The sequence below is a fragment of the Phacochoerus africanus genome, chromosome 1, assembly GCF_016906955.1.
Source record: "Phacochoerus africanus isolate WHEZ1 chromosome 1, ROS_Pafr_v1, whole genome shotgun sequence".
NCBI classification, from domain to species: domain Eukaryota; kingdom Metazoa; phylum Chordata; class Mammalia; order Artiodactyla; family Suidae; genus Phacochoerus; species Phacochoerus africanus.
In genome coordinates, this window is record NC_062544.1 from 102,637,629 (window position 1) to 102,649,086 (window position 11,458).

At 35.8% G+C, this 11,458-nt stretch overlaps 1 protein-coding gene across 5 annotated transcripts in view; it reads left to right on the forward strand.

Moving 5' to 3' along the window:
• Positions 1–10,482, forward strand: part of GOLGA4 (golgin A4) — a 121,515-nt gene extending 111,033 nt beyond the window's left edge. For 3 of the 5 annotated variants that reach the window (XM_047770164.1, XM_047770166.1, XM_047770167.1), the window contains 2 exons: positions 7,012–7,074; positions 9,823–10,482. In XM_047770164.1, the coding sequence (XP_047626120.1) occupies positions 7,012–7,041 (30 nt within the window). In that variant the 3' untranslated portion in view covers positions 7,042–7,074; positions 9,823–10,482. The remainder of the gene's footprint in view (positions 1–7,011; positions 7,075–9,822) is intronic. The other 2 variants (XM_047770165.1, XM_047770168.1) reach the window with 1 other exon arrangement.
• The last annotated feature ends 976 nt before the right edge of the window (positions 10,483–11,458 follow it).

Genomic DNA, 11,458 nt, shown 5'->3' on the forward strand with positions numbered 1-11,458 from the left:
AAGCTTTAAAAGCAGGCTACAGATAGAAGGCCACTTGATCTCACCTGTTTATATTCTCTCTCTCATTTACAAAGACTTTGAGTTGGTAAAAGAAATTTTAAAGTTTTAATCTTTGTTGTACTATAGCCTGAAAAATGAGAGTGAAACTACATCAAGCAAACTAAACCGAGAGCAAATCTGAATGGGTGCCCTCCAGAAGAAAACAATCTTTTTAATAGTATATATGAGGTTGGCTCCTATATTATGTCATATGGGATTTCTGGAACTTGGACTCTTTGTAGAAAGTACAGAAAAGGTGTTTGTTCTGGTATATCCAGTAATAATTTTTTAAACTAAATTATATCATGATGTTAGATGTTTTATAGATTACAGTTCCTTATTCTGTTTCAGGTTATTTCCACATTCAGAGTGAAGGGATTGAAGCAATTTTGAGCTTTTGACATAGACCGTACAAGGGAAATATAGATAACTGAATTGTTAGGAACCTTTGTGTGAAGTCAGCTGTGATTGGAATGAAACACACATTTCATAAATTATGCAAAATTCCCTTTGCCTAACTTCTTTTTGGCCTAAACCAGTTATAGAGTAAGAAGATTTATTCTAAGTGGAGTGTGAAATTTGTGATGTTTCCTGTCTGGCTCTTAGCTTTCTCCTTCTGCCTCCTTTTCTTGTCTTGCTGGGATCCTGCAGCACTTCTACTTCTTTCCCCTAGTTTCTTTGCCTATTTCGTGATCCCAGTACCGCTGTTCTTTTCACTCTCCTATTTAAAGCAAACAAAAATCTACTCTTGAGTGATGGGTTAGTCTATGTCTGAGTATCTCCATTAAGAAGGACTGAGTCAGTGGAGTTCCTGTCATGGTGCAGCAGAAACAAATCCGACTAGGAACCATGATGTTGCGGGTTCGATCCCTGGCCTTGCTCAGTGGGGTTAAGGATCCAGCATTGCCGTGAGCTGTGGTGTAGGTTACAGATGCAGCTGGGATCTGGTGTTGCTGTGGCTCTGGCGTAGGCCAGCAGCACCAGTTCCAATTAGACCCCTAGCCTGGGTACCTTCATATGCTGCAGGTACGGCCCTAAAAAGACAAAAGACCAAAAAAAAAAAAAAAAAGAAGAAGAAGAAGGACTGAGTGAGTAAGTGATTACCTCTCAAAGCATGCCATCTTATCTCTTCATACTGTGTGTGCTTCTTAAAAAAATTCTGGCTTATGAGCCCAAATCTTCCTTTCTGTTGTGATCACCAGTTTGTTCTGGCTCTAACCCATGGAACTCAACCCAAAGCTAGAGATGTCCTGGGTGGAAGGTTTTACCCTCCAGGCTAAAGACTCCCAGCACTTATCAGCCATCTGTAAAATTCCTCTCCTTCGACCTATTGCATGTTCTGACCTTTTCCTGGCTTTCTCTAAGATCATCCCAACATCCCTGATTTCTGTCCCAATATACACCATTGTATATTATATTATTTACCTATCATAAATTTTATGGGAAAATTGCAGTTATTTTAGTTAGCATTTAATTGTTTTTTTTTTTTTTGTAAAGCATTTCTCCCTTGTATCTAGTGGTTGAAAAAATATTGTCATACCTCTATAGTTTTTTCTGATTATAGGTATTTTTGATAAAGAAGTATGTCACTATAATGTATGCCCTTCCATCAGTGGAGAGAATGTTGTTTCAAATTGTAGCAAATATCTAATTCTGTAATCTGTAGTCATTCAGAATAGTTCTCCTTTTTACTGAGTAAAATAACTGTGTCTTTGTGAAAATAAAAATCTCCATTGCACCTTGAGCCTGTTGACACAATTCTGTCACTATGATCCTTTTAAGAAAATATTTTAAAATAATACAAATAGAAAGCTTTTATTATCTTTATCCATTCTCTTGTGGCCTCTTTATTATCTTGCTGTTGGGGTATGGCCAAACTCTCCTCTAACTCTTAGGCTACATTTTGTCAGGATTTGCAGTGTAGTATAGATTCGCCCTACGTCACTACTTTGGCAAATGTGCTGGGAAGCCTACCTCCTCAGCCCTTTGGCTGCTTTGCTTCAAAGGAAACTAATTGAATTGTTTATATATAAATAGTGAACCCTGTAAAAAACCTTTTTTTGGGAGATGGAAAATCAGTCTCCCTCCTTCCCTCCCTTTCTTCCTTCCTTCTTTTTTCTTTTCTTTCCCGTGTATCCTTAACCACTAGGCCACCAGGGAATTCTCTTTCTTTTTAAAAGTTTAACTAAAAAGAAATTTTTGAAAAACTTTACACTCTTTATTCCTATATAAAGTGGTATTCATTCTAGATGGGCATGAAATGGTGACTGATCCTTCTTAAAATAATCCTTCCTTATCCCAGAGGCTTACCGCCCAGGAAGAAAGTCCATTCTTTCCACTGTTATTTTAAGCAAAGTCTCATCCATCATTATCTTCTGCTTAACGAATGAATTCAGTCAGCAATCACTTACTCTTTTACTCGTTATGGTAAATATAGGAAAATGAAAGATATGGTTGTTGACCTTGTGGAACCTTTAATTTTAGGGGGAAGAAGTTGTATCCATTCATCCATACATGAATAAAAGATGTGTCCAAGTAATGTAATTCAAATAGTAAAAATAAATGCTTAGGAAATATGCAATAAGTTATGGTGAGCATGAAGTGAGGGAAATGCTAAAGATGACTTATAAATCAATCTGGGTCACCTTTTGTCAGTATGAAGAGGTTGTTGGTACTTGATAGAGTGACTCATTGTTTCCTTATTTGATGGAAAATTGAGATTATTATTGATCGAGAAAGTTAAAACGTCACATTTGCCTTAAGATTGCTGTTATTCATAAAATAAGTGGTAAGAACCACTGTCTTTGAACAAGTATCTTGAAGAAATTACAACTTATTTCATATTCATTTCAATTCAACATATTTCATATTTTATATGAGCTGTAGCTGAGTGGAGCAAAACACTACTAAGAATTGTGACTTCTTTTCTATGGGAGTATCCAGTAGAAAGATATATAAATGTATAGAAAGTTAAGCTTGTAAGGAGTGTATTAAATGATCATTTAGGAGTTCTCGTTGTGGCTCAGTGGGTTATGAACCTAATATCCGTGGGGATGTGGGTGCGATCCCTGGCCTTGCTTAATGGGTTGGGGATCCAGCATTACCATGAGCTGTGGTGTAGGTCACAGACATAGGTCAGATCCCATGTTACTGTGTCTGTGGTGTAGGCCCGCAGCTGCAGCTCTAATTTGACCCCTAGCCTGCTGGAAACTCTCGTATGCCGCATATGCCACATCTGCAGCCCTAAAAAGCAAAAAAAAAAAAAAAATCATTTAAAAACTGTTTAGGAGTTCCCCCGTTGTGACTCAGTGTTAACGAATCCAACTAGGAACCATGAGGTTGCGGGTTCGATCCTTGGCCTTGCTCAGTGGGTTAACGATCCGGCGTTGCCGTGAGCTGTGGTGTAGGTCACAGACGTGGCTTAGATCGTGTGTTGCTGTGGCTCTGGCGTAGGCTGGCAGCTACAGCTCCGATTAGACCCCTAGCCTGGGAACCTCCATATGCCAAGGGAGCGGCCCAAGAAATGGCAAAAAGACAAAAAACAAAACAAAACTGTTTAGCCACGTTAGCTTTAAATGTATGTTCCATATGGACTGTTTCTGTAACATGTAACTGTGCAGCCACAGTTTCACCTCTACTAAAATCTGCAATATTTAATGTTTTGTTATTTTAGGTTTGGGGACTGCTAAGTTGGTATAAGTAAACCAAGCAAACCCCAACACACTTCAGAGCTCCTTCCCCAGTCCATCAGCTTTGGGATGCTTGAGAGCATGGATTGTGCTTTTCGCTGAAAGTGTGCAGCCCAAATCAGTGTTTGCATTATTTAGCAGGTACTAGTGGAGGAATACGTTCTAAAATCTTGGATTCATGACCCTAACGATTGTATGTTTGCTTTGTGGTATTGATCAAAAACTTTCCATGACTGCTGATGAGGGATTTTTCAGTGTATTCCCCCTTTACTATATCTCCCCTTCCTTCAGTGAGTTTGGTACTCTTTATTTGAAAAATCCCATTACAGAACACAACAGTTATTATTTCATAAGTGGTTTCAGAGTTTAACTTAATTTCAAGAATATATTTTCTAGATGAGAAACCATTATCTGTCAGATCAGATTAAATTAGAGAGCAGATTTGGAGTTCCCTTGTGGCTCAGTGGGTTAAGGATATAGCATTGTTGCTCCTGTGGCACAGGTTCAATCCCTAGCCTAGGAACTTCCACATGCCATGTTACAGACAAAAAAGTAAATAAATAAATTACAGATCATATTTAAAATCTGGTTTATTTGAGGGTCACAGTGTGTAGAGGAATCCTAGTCCTTCATTTGACGGATCCCAGAGCCTGTGTTTCTTCACAAAACTAACATCTTGTTAGGACTGTTATAGAACCAAAGCAGGTATAGTACCTGCACTGGCGTCTTGTGATAATGGTAGGGCTTGTGGTGATGGCTCTTTAGCCACCATTTAGTGATATGTAGAACTAGTCTTTCCCAGAAAAGGAGTCTTGGAAAGATAGACTAATGATGTTTAAAATACATCATGAAAGACCTCAGGATGAGTCATTTTATAGGAGTGATACCAGCTCAAGAAATGTTCCATCTCCAGTGTCGTACCTCAGAGTGCCAGCCACATGCTGCTTTGCTTTGGTGAGAGCAACCAGCTCTCAACAGCTCAGCCCCTCCATAACTTTGGGCAAACCTTTTTCATATTTCTGGTCCTTACTGGTAAAACGAATTATGTTGATTATTGTATTGCTAAAGTTTCTTTTCCTCTAAAGAACTAAGTTTGTTGTAAATTTTTGTTTTAGATTTCTTTCAAGTGAGAAAAAAATTGTCTTAATGTGTAGCAGGCAGAGGTTAAAGAAAGTGCAGATATCAAGTGCACATACCTTTGTGTTCCCTAAAGCAGCCTTTTCCCTCCTCTCGATTTTTAGCTTATTGCGCCTGATACTTTGTGATGGTTTATGTAGTTTAAATGGCCGGGGTAGACTGGATATTTGAGAAGTAGGGTGGAAGCAATAGTGAATACAAAAATCTCTAGCTTCTCTAATTGTTTTTTGCTGAGTAGGACTGCCCTCAAAGTATACTATCTGATTTAATTTTTTTAGCCGTGCCCCTGCCCCAGCATGTGGGAGTTGCCAGGCCAGTGATCAAACCTGCACCACAGCAGTGACCCAAGCCACAGCAGTGACAACTCCGGATTCTTAACCTACTGAGCCACCAGAGAAGTCCTAGATGGCTATTTTCTGGATGACTCCATTAAAAGAAAATTTTTCTTTTCGATGAAAAAGATTTGGCTTCTTTTCCCATCCACGCTGATGCTCTGTTAACTATGTCTTTGTTTTGCTTTCTTGCCGATCCTTTGTGTTGTGTCAAGTTCTTGGTCAGTCCTTACCTCAGACCAGTCTTGTACTTAAGTTAGGGTTTCTCACTACTCTCCCTTTGGTTGAAATTTTAAAAAAATCCTCAGACTTAATAAAATCATCAGAACTTTTCAGCCTTGTTAGGTACGTAAGTTCTCCATTCCAGCGTCAGTTTACCTTTCCCTTTGCAGCAGCAGCTCAGTAGATGCAGGCAAGGTGGATTCAGGAAATAAATGCAAATAAAACCAATGCATGGTGAAAAATACTGCATGTTTAAGACACTTTATGTTTTATCTCAAAAGTGGTTTTGCCTCTTGATTTTGTTAAGAATTATGTAAAATATGATCATTGTAAAAAAAAAAAAATGGCAAACAATTCAGAAATTTACTACGTAGGAAGCGAGACCTTGATGATCTTCAGCCGCCTAGCTGTTTCCACCCTGATAAGGTCATGTTTGCTAATGGTGTGGTGAACATCCCCAGCTTTATAATTATGTATTTATAATTATTCCTTTATCAGTTAAGTATATTCTTTTATAAAAATGGGAGTTTATAATAGCTTACTTTTTCAATTAATATATTTTTATATTATTCTATCTCAATAGAAATTGATTTACCTTATTCTTTTTAATGGTTGATTCGGTAATTATATGATCAGTTTCTTATTCATGGACACTTAGATTATTTCAGTTTTTCAGTACTTAACAAGCATAGAGACAGGGAACATATATGTATTTCACATACTTCTGCAAGTTTTCCAATAGGATATTAGCCTTATTGTGTTGTGTATATTGCAAATATTATTTTCTCATTTGTCTCTTGATTTTGCTGCTTCTTACTAACTGCATGTTAAATATAAAAGATAAATACAATGATATTTTTGAGGTTGGTCACACTAAGAATGGACTCAGATTCTTTATAAAGAACCCCATGTTTTTGCTGATGCTGTTATAAAGTAAGCCAGGAAACTAATTAATAATCTTGGATTATGACCATGTTAAATAGGACATAGAATTTATTTAAGAAGGTTGCTACAGTAAAAACCATGTTTACAGAGATTGGGTCCCTTTGAATAGAAACTCTGGTTTGGGTCATCATTCCTGAAACCTTTCCTGATATACTGTTAAATTACAAGAGAGTAACTCAGTGATGAAAATGATATATTTTAAGAATGATAGTTCAACATATAGACATACCACATTCACATTCATCCACATTTCCCCCAAAACTTTTGGTGGTAAGTTGAGATGATGTAAATCAAATTTTAATGTATACTTTAGTAGAATTATGAAAGAAATCCTTTTATATACCAAATAATCACAACCTAATTAATCTAGTGTATAAATATATCCTTTACGTGTGACGTACATCTATAATTGTGTTTAAATTTTTTAAGTTCCAGATAAAGTCTCAGCTACGCAGTGTTATATTTACTTAGGATGGGAGGGAGCTGTTACAGATTCCTCAGCCTCTCCTCCCTCGATTTGGGGGAGATGTGAGAAAAATTTAAGTACAATCTGTTTAATCCTTTGAAGTTAATAGACACATAATTCTCTGTGTTATGTTAAATCTTAAAACTAACCCAATGAGCTTTTTTTCTTCCTGGCTTTGTAGTATACTTCACCTCGCAGTGGTATCTTCTGAGTAAACCATCAGTCTGTGCTTAGTTAGCATGTGGTGAGTGAAGAATAATATGTCTTGTCTTTTGTGTAAAAATCAAATGTGTTGCATGATACTAACATTTTGCTGTAATTCTTTGGCTCTTTTGTTTAATGAAAATATGATTACTCTCTGGGTTAATATAGATCACCACCACCAGTAAATGTTACATAATTCTAGGAAATTTTAGTTCTTTAAATAGTAGTTGAAAGTTTCAAAATTGCTCTTTGAAATTTTGCTAAAGAATCCAAAAATATTCTTATGTACTTTATATTCCTTTTTGTTTTTTTCTATTTCTTGAGAATGATTTTTGAGGTTAATAAAGATTGTGAGAGAGAAATGAAAAATCATTTTCTAGGTAAAAGTAGAATGTAAAATATTGTAAACCCTGCTTGGAGTCAAGACTAGTCTGAAATAATGAGCACTAGTAAGGTTGATTTTAAAATAAATGGCAGTTTTATTACTTCCTGGAATCATACAGTTTAATAACACATTTGTCCTGAGGAGATCCTTAAGCAGCCTGCTTTAATTGAATGTGACTGTTTCTAATTAATATATTATTAGAGTGAAGTGGAGGCATCTAAAATATTTGAACACAGTTGACCATCCTCAAACATTCCTCCCATCACCTCCACATATTACCATGCTATTAGCATGATTTAGTACCCCTAAAAATTTAGGGTACCTCTATACCTCAAACTTTGCAAGAAGTTTCACAAATGACAAATAAGCTGATCACAATCAGTAGAGCTTAATTATAATTAAAATATTCTCTGATTATTATTTCAGCTAGTATTCAGCTAATACCAAGTTTTAAAATGCTAATTACAGCATTATATATATATATATGTATATATATATATATATATACACATTTTTTTACACTTTTAGCTTTAAATATCCTTTCTGACTACATCTGAATCTCATTTTTATTTTTAACATATATCAATTAACTTGCCTTAATGATTATCTAAAACTGTCATTAGTTATGTAAATCCCATATCTAACCCAAGAAGTCTTAACCTTACCTTTGTTTATAATATATTGCAGCATCCTTGTCATATTATTGCATTTAAATAGTATCATTTATCACTTATTACACAAGATATACTGTGTAGCATTTCTATTGATTGTCTCAACTTTTAGTTTGAAAAATTTCAAACAAGATTTGTAAAAATAGTACAGTGAGCACCCATATACCCTTCACCTTTGTTTACCAGTTATTAACATTTGTCAGATTTTCTCACTTGCTCTCACTCTTGGTCTCTCTCTCTCTATTTCCCACTCTCTGACATTTGATGGTTGCTTGCAAGCATTTGACAGTTACTTTCAAACATAAACTAAGTACTTTAGCAAGAATCTTTCAGAACAGGGCCCTTCTCCTATATACTCACAGTATAGTTACCACTCTCAGGAAATTTAATATTAACAGAATGCTGTTATCTAATGTATAGTAAATATCCACATTTTCAGGTTTGCAAATAATTTCTCATAATTTTTTAAACTCCAGGATTCATTGAGAATTTGCACATTGCATTTTGTTGTCATGTTCTTCTAGTCTCTTTTAAACTAGAAAAGTTCTCCCACCCTTTTTTGGATCTCTCATGACCTTGACACTGTGCAGCATTATTTAACATCATTTTTTCCCTTTTTCTTTTCTCTTTTGTTTTTGGTGGCTTCTCAACATATGGAGTTCCCAGGCCAGGTCAGATCTGAGCCTCAGGATTCTTTTTTTTTTTTTAATTATTATTTTTTAATAGTTATTCCCCAACACAATTTTTTTTTCTACTGTACAGCTGAGCCTCAGGATTCTTAACCCACTGTGCCAGGCTGGGAATCAAAGCTGCATCCCAGTGCTCCAGAGATGCTGCAGAGCCTCTTGTGTCACAGCGGGAACTCCTCTGCAGCATTATTGAATTATGCATGAATTTCTTTTCCCACAATAGTGCAAACTAAGTTTTCAAAATAATTGACAGGGGGATTTAAATGTCATAGCTGGTCTTTTTCTTACCTTCCCTGGGTTTCTAGGACTAACATGAGTGATGAGCAAGTTTTACAAATAATAAACTCTTGGAAATACATTATGAGTAGTGGATTATATTGCCCATTTACAAGTTGAGAAGACTTTAAAACTTTAACTAGAACCAATATATCTATGAAAAGTTTGTCTCTATTACTTCATCTTATTTGGTGGTTTAGTTTTATGCGTTTCTAGAAGCCTCATAACTTGATTTGACCATTGGCTTTTAGCGTCTTAGAGAAACCTTCTAGGAAGGTTTAGCATCAGCTAGCATAGCATTTTAAGTTTTTTAAAATTAAGTTTGTTAATTTCAGATAAGGCATAGCATCCTGGGAGAACTGCAGTATGCAGAAAAGTCAACACATTAGGGAAAACGGAAAAACTTTTTCTCCTCTCAAATCCAGTCTGCATCCTTGTGAAATTCTGCCACATCAGCATGTTTATGCCCAGCTTTGTCTCATCATGACCTGGTGGCATTCAACATGTGCTGAAAGGTTGCATTTCCAAATTTCACTTTAAAATATTGCTTTCCAGGATTGCTGGCTATAGGTCAGATCATTACAAGAATAGTAATGTTTTAGAAGATTCCTTTAGGATTTAACATTTGAAACATTTCTGCTTCAAGTACTCAGATGATAGAATATAATTTTGATAAAAGTTTACTTTAACTTGAAAAAACAAATCTAAAATTTAGGTTTAAAAGTTTTCCTTTCTTTGTTTATCCTCTTTTCTTTTTTCTTTTCCAGTCATGGCTCCGATCGTCATCTTGAAGAAGTGATGTTGAGCAAGCCTGGAAAACTGCACATTTGCTGTTCTTAGAGAACAAAGCTATTATTCAGGGCCCCTCATGTAGCCAGAAGAAAAGTTGCAGACTGCCTTTAAAATAGATTATATCAGTGGAGAAACGGTGATAATTTTTTTCTTTTTTTCTTCATTTTTTTTTTGTTGGGAAGAGTTTTGTGTTGTTTAAAAGATATTTTGAATAACTTAACCTGATTTATGGGCTCACTTAATGTTCCTTTCTTCCATTCTTTTTGTCCCTCTTTTTTGAAGGACTGCTTGCCTTTCCTATTTATTTTTAGGGTGATTTTTTTTTTTTTTAAGACTTGTGCAATACATTTTGAGGTGAAACTTAGTGGATTTTTTTTCTGATAAATTACAGCATTTAATTGACTATTTTATCCAGATTGATTTGTGGAATATTTGCTAAAGACTAGTTCTTAAGCTATGACATATGGTAAATCCAAATGGCAGTACCTCATTGTTTACTTAGCTTTTGTACTTATATTTTTCAGAGGAAAAATACTACTGTAAATTGTAAATAGTCAATACATAACTGTATTGTATGCAAATCTGTGACTGTTGGCAATGTCATCTCAGAAGAACAGATAAATAAAGTTTATTTACTATACAAAATGTGCTTATTGTGTTTTTTCCTAAGTTGAAATCTATTTCAAAATAGTTAAGAATTTATGTTCTATCTGGGTGAATATAATGAGGAATTGTCAAGAGAGCTGAATGCTAAGCATTTGGAAAGATTTATTATATTCAAAATGAGCATGACAAAGAAGAAGTAAGGAAATAACTACTTCCTGGTGTGCGATTTAGGATTCTGCCAACTTGGGGATGCCTCCTCTCTCTGCAATAGCCCATAGTTTGAGTCTGTTTAAACTTAGAGAGAAGTTTCTGGGCACCAATGGATGGGAACTGCTGAGAGGGTTTCACACACCCTTTATAGTCTAGCAAACACAGTATTCAGTGTCTAGGTATTATCTAATCTGCCTCTAGGTGGAATCCCAATTATCCAGACAGTCTGGACCTTAGCATTGCTGGTGTATCTTATATTGTGATAAAAAGTGGGGAGCTCTAGGGGGTAGAGAATCAACCAGACTTCCTATAGCACACAGATGAGTGTTTTGAGGACTACTATTCCAGCAAGGAAAGAGGGCTTCTCATCTTATTCTTTCAAAATTTTCTTCAAAATTTTGTCCCACTAAAGGGTTTCTGACAGCAGATGTGACTTCTTTACCCTTTTAATAACTTTTTTGGGGGTAGAAAGTATGGGCTCTTAGTGAACTCCATAAACAACTTCCTACAGTTTCTCCCTAATCCATTTGTGGAGACAGGCATATCAGAAAGTTCAGGGGTCAGCAGACTTTCTCTCTAAAGGGAAAGTCAACTTTATAGGCCATAGTCTCTGTCACAACCTCTTACCTCTGTCCCTGTTGTACAATAACAGTCATAGATAATAGATAAATGAATGAACATAGCTGTGTTCTAATAAAACTTTATTTATAAAAGCAGGTGGCAGGCAGGATTTGGCTCACACGCTGTGGTTCGCCCCCAAGAAAGTGAACAAGTTGGATTTTAAATGCGGAGTTG